Source organism: Podarcis pityusensis, assembly GCF_964106645.2.
Source record: "Podarcis pityusensis genome assembly, chromosome: 2".
In the NCBI taxonomy this organism is placed as follows: Eukaryota; Metazoa; Chordata; class Lepidosauria; order Squamata; family Lacertidae; genus Podarcis; species Podarcis pityusensis.
This window is the reverse complement of record NC_138029.1, coordinates 38,159,583-38,176,480: the sequence shown is the minus strand read 5'-3', so window position 1 is coordinate 38,176,480 and position 16,898 is coordinate 38,159,583. Positions and strand designations below refer to the sequence as shown.

The window sequence follows — 16,898 nt, the reverse complement described above, 5'->3', positions numbered from 1 at the left end:
TTCAGATTTAAAAGCACAAAGGATACTGCAGATGTGTTGATGCTCTTTTTAATGAATTCTATTGTCAAGTGCCTTTTCAGTAAATTATAGAAAAATAGCCATGGAAGAAAAAAATGTTGGGTGTGTGGGTCTGCAAAATAATACTTAATTTTTATAGGGCTGGTCATGATCTTTTCAGAGGGAAAACAAACAAACTAACAGAGCCAAGAAAGTGACAGGATGCAACTCTTTTAAAAAACAACTTTTCCCCAATTACAGTGTTCTCTGTCCAATGAATATTTCAAAAATACCATTTTGCTCCTGCTCCCCAATTGGCCACAATAACATACATACAAAAACTACATATACAAAAACCAGGCAGAGGGCCTTCTTGGTAGTGGCACCTACCCTGTAGAATAGCCCCCCATCAGATGCCATGGAAATAAACAACTATCTGACTTTTAGAAGACACCTGAAAGCAGCCTTGTTTAAGAAAGGTTTTAATGTTTGATATTTTATTGTGTTTTTAATATTCTGTTGGGAGCCGCCCAGAGTGGCTGGGGCAACCCAGTCAGATGGGCAGCATACAAATAAAAAAAATACTATTACTGTTGTTGTTGTTGTTGTTGTTGTTGTTGTTGTTGTTGTTGTTGTTGTTATATTTTGCCCTCTGATTCTTGGAGGAGGACTATAAAATGTCTCCATATGTGATCAGAATGCTTCCAGCTAACTGCTCCCAAGGAAAGACTATAAAATTTAAGAACTCTCTCTAGCCTGTGGTGTCAGCATAAGTAAAAAGGCTGTTTCCTTGATCACCAGAACCTAATGGATCTCAGATGACAGAGATGCCCATCAATTAACGTCAGAATATTTTATTCACCACTGGGCAGGTTCATGTGGAAGTAAGTGGCCAACTTCTCACTTGACAGTTTATACTTTTGTATAGATATGCAAAGGCTAAGCACACACATGCTTACATGTTGTGAAGGTCTGTCCTAGATGGACACAGGGAGCTCACAACCTGAGGCTACTGAACTGCTTATGCAAATATTTCAGCATGCAGTTTAGTTGCTCACCAGCCACACAAGGTAGCTGCACACAAACTCAAAAGCCTCAGCAGCTCTTGATGATCTTCTGTGAAGGTTTGCTTATTTTTGCTGCCTTGCTCAGGTAAAAGCAGCAGTCCAAAAGTGCAGTAGTCAGGGCATTCTATTATTTAGGGAATCAAGCAATATGTATCCTGTTTCTTTGGATGGTTAATGTGTGAGTAAATTTGTTTTTGTGTGGTTTTGGTTTGAAGGCAGCATTGTGGAGTTGGTTTGGGAAGCCCTAGGAAATGTTGTCCATTGAGAAATGTTTCTTAAGGAAGTTCAAAACAGCTGCCTTTTTCCACATAATTTTCTCATTTACAATTTCACTGCATGATGGACACAAGTCTTGGGGTGGCCACAGGGTCCTGGGAATTTCGCTGTCCTTGCTTTCAGCACCTATGCAATGTAAAGCAAAAGTGAAGTTCAATATATTACCACCACAAAGCACAAAAGGACATTCTTATGTAGTTGAAACTGGTTGAAACTAAATTGTCTTCCACACCAGCTGCTGTTTGTAATACTATGTTAGGCATGCCTAAAGTCTGGCCGGGGGGTGCAAGCTGCTTTGTCAAATCCCAAAAAACTCAACAACAACAACAACATCAATCCACAAAAAAGCTCAACAACTTTGGGTGGCCCTCATGTATGTTCACATCATCAAATCTTAGAATCATAAAATCATAGAGTTGGAAGAGACCACAAGGGCCTTCGAGTCCAACCCCCTGCCAAGCAGGAAACACCATCTTGCTCTCTTTGAAAAAAGTTTGGACACCCCTGTACAATGTGGATGAGTGGTATTCTTCAAATGTAAGAGTTTGCTTTCCTTTTTTTAAAAAAAATAGTGATGTGGAACCTGTGACCCTCCACATGTTGTTGGATTCCACTTCCCATCAGCCCTGGTGTGCACAGACAATAGCCAGGGATGATGCAAGTTCTAGTCCACATCTGGTGGGCCACAAGTCAGAGACATAGTTTACAAAGTTTGAAGAAATCTGATTTTGAAGAGAGAGAGAATTATGTAAATAGAATGATAGCTGCCAACACTCAGATTTTAACTGGTTTGCAGTGCAGTTCTGTACAGTGTGTACAAAACTCTAGTCTAGACTGTAAAAACAAGGCAAAAAATAAACCTATTAAATTCTGAGAGAAATTTAAGTAGGGTATTCTTGGATAACCCTTCTATCTAAAGAATATATACATAACAAGTTGTTGCAAACATAAAGGACATCAATGATATGCCAAAGTACCTGAATAAATTACAGGAGAGATAAAGTCTTAAAGGAAAATCTGAAAGAGTTGCTATAAGAGAAGACAGGAAACCAGGAAGAATAGACATGGGCAAAGACTTTTGCTCCAAACATACACATTTTTCAGTCAGATTTTGTAACTGTTTCAAACAGAGAGTCAATAATGATTAATTATCAAGATGACTCTGTTGTTAAGAACATTTAATATCTTAGAACACATCTTAACTATGGAAAGTTTATGTTTCTATGAAGAGCTGCATTGGTGCAGGTTCATATTTTCAGCAGTTCTTTATACGTCTCCTTTCTAGTTTATCTTTCCAAGATCTCAGTTTCTCCAGAAGCTACAGATGCTGACAGCAGCAATAAAACCTGTGACTCAAGATCTTGCCCTTCTTTTACTTTCTCCCTCCTTTATTCAAGGACATGATTAACTTAGGTCCATTAATTTCAATGGGTCTACTCTGAGTAGAATTAACATTGGCTACAACCTCTAGAGACTATTTTTTTGTTATTAAATAAGTCCAGTATGTAATTATATTAAAAACAAAGCAACAGAGGCAGATGGAGGCAACTAAAACAGATAAACAAAGGAGAATGTTGTAAACAGTCACTAAAAAGAAAACCCCAAAGCCTGAGTTCAACAGGTATATCAACTGCTGCTGAAATGAAAACAACAGAGGTGCCTGGCATACCTGTAAAGGTTGACCACAGCTGAAAAATAGCCTCCTCTTGGTCCTTCACTTCGGTGAGGAATTCTGCTGGCAAACTTGCAAAGCGCTTTGCAGCCGGTGAGTAAAAATAGAAGTTCGTCATGAATTCTCTTGCTGCAGGAAAGACTTCTGATGATGCTAAGGGAAGGCAGAACCGAGAGAAAGGGCAAGGATGTCACCATGAGAATCACAGATCAGTAAGGTGGTGGTGGAGGAAATTGGCTTGTCCACACATACAAAACATCTTAGGCCTCGCAAGGTGAATTCAGAAACAGACTCTTTTCTTTCCTCAAGGACAAATACTTTGCAGCCACCGCAGATAAGAACAGCAACAAGATGTGTGGCAAGTGCGTTTCCACCTCTACTTCTGAACAGCAATGGTTGACTTCAGCAGTTACATACTTCATTTCTGTATCAATTCACTTCTGCATTGTCCACACCACACTGCCAAACACTACTTTTTGTAGCTGAGGGAAGCACAAGGGAAATGAGTGCAGAACCTTTTCCCTACCTGCCATTCTGGACAATATTTCTGTTAGGCTGAAGGGAAAAGAGGCAGAGCCATGCACCTGGTCTCCCTTCACCCATGAGCTTACCTGGAGGGACAAGGCAACAGGAGCCTGGTGCAGTAGGAGTGCAGCAGCAGAAGCCCATTAGACGCTCCCTCTGCTGTGCCCACACCACACTGACCTCTCTGCCACCTCCTTCCTCCCCCTCTGGGTAAGCAATAATACGGCTGAGGGGAGGCCATGTGTCTGGCAGATCCCCTTCCCCCCTTGTTGCAATGGCACAGTACCAGAGGCCCCTTTTCAAGATAAGAAGAAGGCTTTCCTCGTCCCCAATTTTGGTAGAGGGTTGGTGGGCCACTAGGAGTGGCTCTGTGAGTCTGATCTGCCCTACAGGCTGCAGGTTTGCCACTCTTTGCTGCCATAGCTCAAACAGTACCTGGAGGTTAGCTAGAGCTTCAGTATGGATAACCAAACAGAAGGAACTTTGCTTACAGTTTGCCCCATCGCTTTTCAGTGCTTCCTGCACTGCCAGCAGGTGGAAGATAATCTGGAGAGAGCATAAATAACTTTCGAACCCGGGTATGTTTCCTTGACATCCCACACAGTCTGGAGTCTCTGGAAAGCTGGCATTCAGACCCTGAAAAGCATGAGGAAGCTCTTTTAATGTAATAGTAGTGGAGGGTGAGCTTTGTCATCACTCCTCATCTTCCCTGTGTGTGTGTGTGTGTGTGTGTGTGTGTGTGTGTGTGTGACTTGGCACATTGTTTTTTCTTGCTTTTATTGTTGAGTCAAGAAATCTGACACAAAAAAGAAAAATATCCTGAAGAGAATAGAAAGAAGAAGGAAAGAATATGCATAACATTAGCCCTTTCTTCTGCCTTCCAATATATCATGTCGACTGAGCATTTCTTGTTGAAGCATCAAAACGAAAAGGAAAGAAATTATAAATGCCACTGTTGATCACTTAACTTGTGGTTCATGGGCATAAAGCGCTCTCTCTCTCTCTCTCTCTCTCTCTGTGTGTGTGTGTGTGTCTGTGTGTGTTCTTTAAAGTGAAAAATCTCATTTATAATATTTGTAGCTAAATTGTATCTATATTCCTTCTTTTTAATTTACAAGGTAACCTGTGGGAGGGGAAAAGACTATGCACACAACCAAAAGCAACAATTCAATTACAGGAGTAGGTATGAGAAAGTAGGTATTTTCACTGCCTAATTTTATATTATTGTTCTTTTTCTTGTCATTTCCACATTTTTGCAGCTGTCGAAGACGTGATGGGGCAGGGCACAGAATGCATATCATTCTAATTCAGATAAAATCTCCTAGTTTCTCTATTTCTCTCATTCATCAAACTTTGTGTGTAATTATTTTAGCCTCTGCAATTTCCCACACATCCCACAGGATATAATTTCCATCCCTTATATTTTGGCACCACAACAATTTTCTCTGGTTTTTATTTTTGTTTGTGTATATAAGTAAGCTGAATAAAAAATAAGAAGAAGATTGAACAGCTCTCCACATATTTCTCAACTAGAATGAGCTAAGTCTATGAAGATATTCTTTGGGTACAATCTGTGTTTCTCTCAGTCCAGGCAGTGATGGTCTCAGTGATGGTCAGGACCTGACACACATGAATGTGAAGCCAATGTGGTGCCTTCAACTACAACTTCCATCATCCCTAATGATTGACTATGCTGGCTGAGATGGGAGATGTGTCCAAAACAGGCTTCTGCTGCCACTGAACATTCCCCCAAGAACCCCTGTACCTTGCAGAGGACATTCCACAGCAAAGATATAGAAGTTTCTTGGCACATGGTGGTGTGGGGAAAGTTCTCTGAAGATAAACGTTTAAAAGCTACTCAGTTAGAAATTCTGGAAAATGGGGGTTGGGGGAAGAGATGCCATAGACACATCTTGGCTAGAAAGAATCTCCTTGTTTAGTTCATGTACCTCTTTTGCAGCCTTTAGATCTTCTATCCATTCATCCCGCGAAATATTTATCGACAAGTTGGACTCCTGCCACACTTCCAGTTTGTGAAGGTAGTTGTGGACCGCAGAGCGCTCAGGAAAATACTGAAACAAAGCAATAGGAAACAAGATTAACAAGAGGAGCCCAGTAAACGTCTACCTGTGATGGAACTGAATGAAAAGTGTTGTGTAGGTGGGTGGGTGTAGCTCTGTCGGCTATTCACTGCGCTGTGTACATACTGCAGGGTTATGTAAAAACAAAATACTGTGTTGTACACCACCAAGTCATCCCCAAAGAGCAAGGATGTCAACCTGCAAAATTTGACTTCCTCTCTTTGCCCCCTGCCCCTACAATGTGCTCTCGGGGTTCTACCAACCCACTAGGGCAGACTGGGGAGGGGCATGAGAGAGCAAATTGGAAGTTCCAAAGCACTTGCACTCAAGGGAGAATTTGGCTGGACACAGAGTTCAGGTACTTGAGAATCTTAGTTTTTCTTTCTTTCCAAACCCCAAACTCCCCTTGTACCCAGGTAGGTGTATGTACTAGGAGATCAAAGGCACAATTTAACTTTAAATGGATGTCAGCTTGACACATTGTATGAACCAGGAATCCCGCTACAAAGGAGCCAAGGTTAAGCAATCAGTCGTCTTGAGCTGCTATTCTCAGAAAGCTGATTAAATCCTTGGATTTAACTATTCCACCAATACCACCTTTTGGAATCTACTTTCCAGGTAGAAACACAAGGCACTGGTACCTGAGGTAACCCAGGATGATACAGTGGTCCATGGTGCTGAAAGTGTCATGCCCCCACCATTATTTATTAAATAAATAAATGTTGCTGGGGATTGAACCTGGAGCCTTTTGCATGCAAAGCAGATGCTCTAGCACTAAGCTATGGCCCTTCCTCACTCCTGTTAAGACTCTCCTGGCACCAAAAGTTGGATATCTCCAACACGAGGTCCAAGAGCACCTCTGTCTGCTCAGGCAAAGCAAGGTAGACAATAAAACCAGAGATTCAGTCCTCTCTTCCATGCTTTACCCAAAGACTGGGTTCATACATTGCAAGGGGTTATTCTCACCACCCCTGTTGTTGTTTTTTTTAATCAGGCACCTTGCCATGCAACCCACACACCAGATGCATAGCATCAACCATATGTTTAATTCATCACATTAAGCAAAGAAGAATTACATTACAGCAGTAGGGACCCTTTCTTTCCCTCCAGGTGTCTCTGGCTCCTGTTTCTTGCAAGTGAGCAGCTGCAGTAATTCAGGCAGTTGCTCAGTAGCTTGGATGCTCAAAGCCTCTAAGTAGATCAATCAATCTGAAACATGGCTTGCCATCACAGCATGAGGATACAATACAGAGTGTTAAAACCACTCCAGTGTCACGATGCAGCTTTCTCTTCAGTAGTTCAGCAGACAGACACCTCCACCTGAACTATTCTTCCTCTGTTGTCTCTCCTTCTCTCTGCAGGTTAATTTGCTCAGATTTGCAAGCTCAGCATGCTCAAAATGGATTAGGAGCTCACGGAGCCTTCTCTGAAGAGCAGCAATCCATTTCTTAGCCTAGTGATTTTTTTTCAGGCAACTCAGTCAACAGCTCTGTGATCTCAGCCCACAACCAGGAACAGGCTCACAATCCCTTCTAAAGTTCCCAACAACTCTTCCCTTTAATCAAACCACGTTGTTTCAGAGGAGGTAGTTTAAGGCCTTCCCTCTAGAATGCTGACTCACATTTCAAACAGTCTAAGTAGCATACCAAGCAGGAAACTGTTCTCTAGTCTAGCCCAAACTCCCATAGTTCTTTTGTATTCTCTTCCTAGTACTAATTTTTTTTTGCAGGGGGGAGGAACCCCACTGCTAGATTGTATGCAGGAACCATTCTACTATTCACACTATGTCTTCCTTCAAAGCCTTACATCCAACTTCAGGTACAAACTCTCAAAATTGGATTTTTTTTTCCAAGTAGGAAGCTCAGAGTCTGAGATGGAACTCTGATAGATTTATGACGTTTATATTCTGCATGTGGTTGCTAACAGGCAGACAGAAAGACAGAGAGAGAGAGAGAGAGAGAGAGAGAGAGAGAGAGAGAGAGAGAGAAGGGAAGAAAGAGGGAAAGGTAACTGAAGAAATGACAGGTTGACCAGGGGATGGGCTGAGTGGGACAACAGATGGAGAGGAAGCGGGGAGACTGGCTTGTTTTAATTGTGTGTAGAGCAACCCTAGGAAAAGTTTGCTTGCTGATGCCATCCACTGCAGAGCTTCAAACATAAAAGCCACTTCCCCTCTCAAGCAAATCTGCCTTTAGCTAAGGGAATATCACAAGGCTAGGCCAAAATTATGCAGGAATGCAAAAGAACAATCTTACACAGTTAAGTTTTTAACTTGACCATGTCTAAAAGCCACCACCAGCCTACTTCAGGAACTGTTTTCCTCCTCAAAACATAGCTTAAAAATAAAATAAAATGTGACAAGCATAGTTTTTATTTACTGCCCCAAAGAACCAAGTAATCGCTCACAGAGAACTTTTGAACATGAGAGAGTCCAAAAGAAAATTAAAAGATCTCGCAAAACGTTCAAAAACGGAGTCGCTACTATACCAACAACAGAGAAGCCTGGATATACCGTATGTAGAAAACTTACCTTGGCCAGTATATGCACATAGTGCTTCAATGCAGAGAGCCTCTCTTCAGTGAAGTTGGCTAAACTTACTTCAATTCTGTGCAGGCTGCAAAGCACGGCATACTCCAGGTCAGCCATGCACAGCTGTGTCCTGTGACAGATAAGAGGGTGGGAAGATAACCTCATCATTGAAGCAGCCATATCATCTATATCAAAAGAGGGCAGACTTCAGGGGTCATCTGTGTTTTTACCAGAGATGAACCAACTGGAGCCTAGTGCAAAAGACACCCTAAGGAATTTTTAGGCCTGGAATTTGGATTTTTGAGCACCAGAGCCAGAGGCGTACCTAGGGGTTGACTAGGTTGGCCCCTGCTAAGGGCACAGGCCTAGGGAGATGCAAAAATTGCACCTCTCCACTCTGTCTTGGCTCATTTAGCAAGGGACAGGGGATGGGGCGCCAATGCAGCTCCTTGCCAAGGGCACAAGGGAGCCTAGGTATGCCTAGAATGGAGTTCACAGTCCTTCCACAGAACAATCCATTCCTGGTTTCCTTAAGCTTTTTTTCTATTTCCGTAGCATCATTTATGGTAAAGAGAGCATTTGGGTTTTGCTGCTGCGAGTCAGAAGTCCTTGCCCATCTATTTGAAGTTACCTAGAAATCTATACTACTCCTGATCTACCCTGCAGGAATCAGGAACTGGCTTCTGAAGAACCAAATCAGGGCCCACCTTGGCACCACCTGGACCACAATTCAGGTTGCTGCTCAGGGACTTACAGAGTCATCTGCAGTCTTTGCCAAGTGTCACAAGGCCACACATGTTAGCCCGTTGCAGGAGAGAAAAGAGAAGGCAGGACTAGAACCCTCTCCCCTGAGCGCTAATTCTCTATTTATTATTTATATGAAGGTGCTTTCAATCTTGCATTCTCCTACGTACTCTAAAGTGGTTCAGTCCAGGAACAGTTTTATGTGAAAGGTTGCTTCTCTAGAGCATCCTGTGCCCTCATTCATTTTGCATCAAAATTCTGATATTCAGTCACTGCTAAGCATACCACTTGCCTTGAGCATTGTGATATCGCTGGATATAGATAGCTATAGATATAGATAGGTATAGATAGCTATAGAGATGGTCCCTTTGCCTGATGGCCCCTCCTTATCCATAATACCTTGCCATGTGGTTTGTTGAGCTCAGACAGGCCTTCTTCCCTTCTGCTCCCAAAGCTGTGCCTGATCAGCTACTGAATGCTCACCAAGTGTCAAGGATGACCAGTGTTACATAAATGCAGTGAGAACAGAAGAAAGGGGAGGCTACTAAAATGGCTCTTGCTTCTTACCTGTCTGCTACCTCCCAGGAGTCAGGGGTAGCCTTTGTTTCTGCTATTGGTGGCTTAGAAGTGTAAATGATTTCTCTCTGGACCCCAGGTAGTGTCCGCAGGAAGTCTGTGTAGAAGGATCTTGAATTGTTTGCCCTGTGATGGAAGTAAAATATGAGAGGAGACTCTACTCTAAGACGGCGGGCAATTCTGACCTTCTGATGCAGGAGGTCTCCCTTTGCTACAACGCCATGTGCCATGCTGGCTGAGGCTGATGGGGGCTGGACTCCAAATGCAACTGCAGGTCACCATGTGGGCTATCCTTGTCCTAACCCATTTCATGCAGCCTCTTCAGTTCAGCTGTCATAAAAGCTGTTCAACCCCATTCAAGGTATGCAAGAGAGAAACAGTGCAGGGCACTCCATTGCGTAGCATCAACATGCACCTATGCACCCAGCTGCACATCTCCAGCACCACTGCCAAAAAAGATTTTGTGTTAAAGAAGTCCAAATCTGCTCCCAGAATGAGGTATACCACCCATTATCTAAAAACCGAATTGTGCAGAATTATAGGGCTAGAGCAGATCCTGTCAGGTTGCAATTTGACATGCAATTCAGCATATGCAGTATGATATGGACCATGTATTTCCCCTCAAAAAATTCCTGATGCACATCATTGATTTTAGTGGCTGAACTTTAGTGGCCACTGAGTTCCTTCAGATGATGGAATTTAGGATCTTTTAGTTTAGAACTCAAGACACACAGGCCCCTTCTGCACTATGCATTTAAAACAGTATTATACCATTTAAAACTGCCCCCCAAAAGAATCCTGGGAGCTGTAGTTTGTGAATAGTGCAGAGAGTCATTGGAGACCCCTATTCTCTTCACAAATCAACAATTCCCAGAGTTCGCAGGGATACTATCGCAGGCTGTGTAATAGGAAGACATAAGTAATTGCTCAATGGGGGTTTAAAGGAATGTAGCTTATAAATCATATACACAAGCACCATGAACACTGTTATGCAAAAGAAGCTCATATATGTATGTCGATTATGGATATCAGCAGCAACTCACAGGGGGATGGGTGTGCAAGAGCCTTTGCTTGAATACAGGAAGCCAGAAGGGAAGGTGGTGACCTTGCATCTAGTCACTAGCTCCGCATTGCTCTTCAAGACTCTCCTCACAACAATGTTTTCATACTGGGCCATGTCCAATATGACCTAAGATCAGAAGTGCACATTGCATTACGAATGGAGTTGCTCTTTTAGATTCACAAGCAAACGTCTACCTTTCCTCCTCTTAATGGTTGTCTACCAAGTGATCAGATCATCTCTGCCGCACCTCAACAGAGTCTTAGTACCTACTTCCCTGAAGATGGTGCCGCTCTGGGTAACGCGCATGCCTCCGATGGTTCCTTTACAAACAGCTGAGGGTGTGGAAGGGCAGAAACAGCAGAAGACAGTGTCTATGCCCTTTTCTCACAGAGAAAGCCCAAGATGGAGCAGTTAACCTTTCCCCACACAGAACTATAAAAAGTATTAACGGCTTACAATGTGTAGAAGTTTAGGCAAGAACCTTAATCTACAGCTGCCCTTTTTGTGTGTGTGCATGCCACCCAAGTGGCCTTTGTAAAGTAAATCTGCAAGTTTCTTAACTTCTCATTGAAACTGAAGGCATTTTAATCCTACAACAATCCTACAATTAATGTGAGTAAAAGTTACTTGTCTCTAGCTGGTGACTTATTTACAGAGTTATGCAACATGCAAATCTAACATATTTACAAGCCTGGTACACAGACTTCAGGCATAAGGGGGTTTACTTTGTTTTTCACAAAACCCTTGAGATCCACCAACTGGAGATAAATTTCTGGACTCATAATTCTTTTATTTTGAGGATCAGAACTTAAAAAACCTCATGGTCATAATTCCATAATTCATTCCCAGTTACCCTAATCTTTCTTCATCCAGCAGTATAATTTGGGGTCATCTTGTTGCTGATATTGTTGAACTGCCCAGAGTCCAAAAACTTTGCTGATCTACTGTGAATCACACAGATCTAGATCTGCTCTGTCCAACCCTGTTTTTAATCAACCAATTAAAATTCACCTCTCTGCCCAAAAAGGAGTCCTCCCCCTCGAATATCAGGGCCACCTTCCTTCCCTGAATGGAGTCAACAAATTCTGTTGTACTGTAAAATAACAAAGAGAATAGCATGTTAAACAAAATTTGGACAAAGTCCCACATGAACATTCTTTTCATGCAAATACTGGTCCTCCCAAAAGCTCAACAGTTATTCCTGGGCATAAATCATGCACTGATCCCTTGACATAACTGGATTTGGCATATTGACATGTGACACTGTGGGAGATTAGAAAATTAGAATGTGTTTTTTAAATTTATGTATAAAGGCATTTATATACTGCCAACCTGTGTAAAATATCAAGGCAGTGTACCAGATATTCAATAAAACACAACACATCACCAATGATTGGCTAATCAAGAAATGTAAACAACTGTCTGCATAAAAGATCTGCCAATAGTAAATATGCTTGCCCAATTTCTGCTGGAAGAGTATTCCATAGCATGGGACCGATGACACTAAATATCTGACTTCTTAACATATTTTGTGAAGAAATGGATTGAAAGATGCCTAAAATAGTTACCTGAGCGGAGCCAACAGTGGGGCGTCAGGGGACCACCAACTAGTTAGATGACTCTCTGCAAAGGTGATTATGGCTTCCCTCAGGCTCTGAGGGTCATCCTTAATTTCTATGAGGGGAGGAAAAGGTTGATCATAACTCTGAGGACAGACATTGTGCATTTTCCAACCCAAACACCACTCACAAACAGATGCCATGTGCCAGCAAAGGCTGCTTGCAAGCCAGATCCAATTTCTAACACATTTTGAATGTGAGCTTCCCTTTGGCCTTTAAACTTTATTTATAAATATTTATATCCTAATCTTCATCTCAAAATCTCAGGGCGAGGAACATTTTTTAAACAAACCCATTAAACAATAAAATCACTATTCACACCAAGTAAAAAAACAAACCCTGCACAGCACCATCTTTAAAAATCCCAAGCTAAACACTAAGAATTTCCAAAAGCTTGAGTACACAGCCATGTTTTAAGGTTGCTTTGGAACAGAAACTCTGAGAAAAATAGTGCTGGATTTTTTTTAAAAAACAAACAAACCATCCCTAAAATATAGTCTGGAAACCACTCTGATCTTACCTTCTTTATGGGTATTGGGTTGTAGGTTGTGTGTGCCTATTTTGATTCTAAAACACGTATCAGGAAGTCAAGTTACATCTTGCCTTCAGGACCAGAACATATATTCCCGTGACTCATCTTAACATATATAAATTTTTGTGCAGTGTGCATGAATTTCCAATTTGCTAATATATTCCTATACAAGAGTGTGAACTCCAAGCTGCTGATTATCAGAAGAGTGGCAGGCTATTCTTTTAATTGCTCACTAAATGTGAAACATCACAAAAAGAGAAAAAGTGGGTAAGGCCAGAGATATTGTGCCTGTCCTAGCCATTTGCACTGAATAACCACCCTCCACCATGGACAACTATGGCTCTGTAAGGCTTCCATATGACCATCTGTTTCATCTGGGTGGAGAATGAGGAGGAGGGAGCAAGAAGCTCAGTTCTCCCTCCAGCTAGTCGCAGCCTAGCAAATTAACCTCTGACCCTCACCTCAGCAGTGAGAGCTCTAGATTCAAATAAATAATTATGTGAGGTTTAGAATCAATTTCAGGATACATACCTTCAAGCTTTATGCCATCGCCAGCATATGTAGAGAATGGCTTTAAAAACTGGAAGGAAACAAACCAGAGAGTTAGGTTTTGCTTTGGGCATCATATGTTCAAGTCTGCTACAGTACGTAGGGTAGGCACCATACTGCCTAAGCACAAGCTTGCAAGTTGGGGACTGCACCCATCTGTTTAGAAGATCTGGCAAGGAGGATGAAGTCCTTTTTGAACATTTTGGTGCTGCTGGATTCTTCTGGTGCTGACTAACTGGATTGCTCTGGTGGCCTCATCTTCTTCCTCTCTTCTTTTCTTATATTGCTTTTTATTTTTTATTGCTGCATAATGCAATACGTACATAGCAGTTGTGAATGTTGCGCATCCATAAGGAATGTACAGGGCCAGGGTCAGGGAATGGTAGTGTCAAGGACCCTAGGAACCCAAGAAGAGCAGTGACACCACTTCCTCCTTGATCAACTGCTACCTGTTCTCTCTTTCATATGGAAAGCATAGGGACAGTGGGACCCGGTGCTACTGCTGCCAGTAAATAAGTTAGACCTCTGGTCTTCAGAGTGCAGCAGAAGGTTATCTGCAATAAATGAATGACCCAGGAAGGTGTGGATGTATAAATGAATACATTTGCATTTTGTAAAATGTAACGGGGGGAAAAGAAAATCAAACAAAAGGCATCCTTACAGTGTTGGCAGAACTTCACCATAGGCTGAAACAGAGCTAACATTATGAAAATCACAAAGTGATTAACTTTTGTTACAATTTAAGACTATTGCTCATATAAGGATTTCAACAGCTTTTGAAGGAAATACAGAGATATGAAAAAGGAGGAAGCCAGTACAGTAACACTGGAATTGTAATTATGGTGTTGTAAACTACATTTAGGGACATGGGTGGCACTGTGGGTTAAACCAAAGAGCCTAGGGCTTGCTGATCGGAAGATTGGCAGTTCAAATCCCCGCAATGGGGTGAGCTCCTGTTGCTCGGTCCCTGCTCCTGCCAACCTAGCAGTTCAAAAGGATGTCAAAGTGCAAGTAGATAAATAGGTACCGCTCCGGCGGGAAGGTAAACGGCGTTTCTGTGCACTGCTCTGGTTCGCCAGAAGCGGCTTAGTCATGCTGGCCACATGACCCGGAAGCTGTATGCCGGCTCCCTCGGCCAATAAAGCAAGATGAGCGCCGTAACCTCAGAGTCGGCCACGACTGGACCTAATGGTCAGGGGTCCCTTTACCTTTATACTACATTTAAAACAGAAGAATGCCTGCCCACCCTCAAAACAAAACAAAAATCAGGTGGATCTCATCAAACTACGTCATCCAAATTTTCACATTATCATTACCTTCACAGTTGGGTATGCGGTGACTTCAAAGTCTGAACACATTTTCTCGTTGCACATCTTGCCGCAATCTATCACGCCCAGCTTCAAAGTAGGTCTCCAGTCTGAAAAGGCAGATAAAGCCATATAGGATGGGGAAAAGATTTAATAGGGGATGGCTGCTTAATCTATCATAGAACGCAAAGTTAAGAGCACTCAATGAACGCATCAGCTTTTAAACATAAATGTGTCAACAGCACACAAACACACAACAGTCAAAGAAAGGAGATTGGAAAGAGTGAGTGTTCCAAAGAACAAGGGGATGAAAGGGCCAGAGGGTGGAATGTGAAAGAGAAAGAACATAGAAACATAAGAATCTGCCTTCTACTCAGTCAGACCGTTGGGCCACCTAGCTCAGTATCGCCTGCTCAGACTGGTAGCAGCTGTCCAGGATTTCAGACTGGGGTCTCTCCCTTGATACCTGGAGTTTCTGGGGATTGAACTAGGCCCTTCTGCATGCCAAGGCCTCAGCTGCTGAGCTACAGTTCTTCCCCTAAAAAAGAAGGCCTTGGAGACAGAATGAGTAAAGAAGGGGTGCGTGCACTTGCAGAGATGAAGGCTGACATCTACATCAAGGGTGCTGCCAATTTGAATTAAAAATGGGGGGAGGGGAGATAAGCCCCACTCTGCGTATCAAACCTAAGACATGGTGCACACATACCATTTGAATGACCATCAACTTGGGGGTGTAGCACCCTCAAATATTTTATTTGGGGTGGCAAAGACCCCTCGGCCCCTAGGAGTTGTCTCCAATGCCTTACAAGGTGATGTACAGTGCAAAATAAGAGGCATTAGCTGGGGTAAAGGTAAAGGGACCCCTGACCATTAGGTCCAGTCGTGGCCGACTCTGGGGTCGCGGCGCTCATCTCGCTTTATTGGCCGAGGGAGCCGGCGTACAGCTTCCGGGTCATGTGGCCAGCATGACTAAGCCGCTTCTGGCGAACCAGAGCAGTGCACGGAAACGCCGTTTATCTTCCCGCCAGAGCGGTACCTATTTATCTACTTGCACTTTGACGTGCTTTCGAACTGCTAGGTTGGCAGCAGCAGGGACCAAGCAACGGGAGCTCACCCCATTGCGAGGATTCGAACCGCCGACCTTCTGATCAGCAAGTCTTAGGCTCTGTGGTTTAACCCACAGCGCCACCCGCGCCCCATTAGCTGGGGTATCTAACCTTTTTTGCCTCAAGGGCCTCACCAACCCATGTTCTATGGGGCAGGGGGTTGTCAAAGTGGGCATGGCCATTGTCTGCTGGCATTCAGAGACCACCTACTCAAATGGAAGAAGAAAGAGAAAGGGTGGTTCAAGCGGGAAATACCATGGGAGCGTCAGGGAGCTTAAACTAAAGGCAGAGAGCTGGCTGGTGTCTCGAGGGTTGAGGAGAGAAGGGGGAATGCACGGGCTGCTGTCCCTTAAGATGCAGCAGTAGCCGCTCTCTCTGAGCATGGGCTTTCTCTAAATAAGTTGGAGGGGCAGCCTCGCGCAATGCGACTGTTCAAGAGCAAGAAAATCTCTGAACATGCACAGAGGGTCCTTCCGTCACATTCCCCAGCCACCAACGCCAAATCTGACGGTGAAGGGGGTGTGTGAGAGACAGGTGTCCCGGCAGCACAATTAACCCGGCTTGTCCTACCCTTAATATCCTGGGCTAGCGCTCGCCACGTGGGGGCGAAGGCGGCGGAGGCAGCGGACCAGCGCGCGTAAAACTGGACAACCCAGGCGCTGCGAGAAAAGAAGAGGCTTTGCAGCGTGTCCGGCTGCAGCTCCACCAAGGGGTCGTGGGGCCCGTAGCGAGAGACGCCGCAGGCCTGCGACGGCGGGGAGAAGAGGCAGGTGGCGGCCAGGAGGACCAGGCAAGCAGGCAGCCCTGGCCCGACTCGGGGGAGACGCCTCGGCATGACGCGCAGCAAGATCTGTGGCGTTCGGAGGGAGAGAGGCGCGCACACTGCTGGGTGTGCAGCGGGGGAGAGCGAGGGGCTTTTAATGGAATCCAGCAGGCCCGCCCCCAGACCCCCCCCTCCATCATGCCCACCCTCCAGACTTTGAAGGGCGCACGATGGGGCGGGACCCTCTGCGACTCCATCCAGTCCCGGAATTGGAGGTCTTCTGTGCCAGTGTCCCCGACGTTGTTTGCCCAGGGCGTCGAAAGCAAACTCGGCGCGACGCCGCTTCCCGCTTAAAGGGAGGGAGAGGAGGAGAAACTAAGTAAAGTTGTTCTATTACCTTATTGGAGACAAAGGGCAAGAAGCATGGACGTAGCTGGGGGGGGCAGGGAGGGACAGCTGCTCCCCCATCAATAAAAATACATAGCAAATTG

The 16,898-nt window shown here is 44.0% G+C and overlaps 1 protein-coding gene across 1 annotated transcript; it reads right to left on the bottom strand.

The window, feature by feature from the left end:
• Window positions 1–32: 32 nt before the first annotated feature.
• On the bottom strand, window positions 33–16,552 carry LOC308470488 (sulfhydryl oxidase 1-like). The gene is made up of 12 exons (XM_080993852.1): window positions 16,215–16,552; window positions 14,548–14,648; window positions 13,214–13,262; window positions 12,100–12,205; window positions 11,543–11,624; window positions 10,512–10,657; window positions 9,460–9,594; window positions 8,149–8,278; window positions 5,487–5,609; window positions 4,029–4,173; window positions 3,010–3,165; window positions 33–1,466 (listed from the first exon to the last, which is right to left on the bottom strand). Exons 1-12 carry the CDS (start codon window positions 16,477–16,479, stop codon window positions 1,309–1,311), a joined length of 1,596 nt encoding a protein of 531 aa, XP_080849978.1. The 5' UTR covers window positions 16,480–16,552; the 3' UTR covers window positions 33–1,308.
• Window positions 16,553–16,898: the final 346 nt, after the last annotated feature.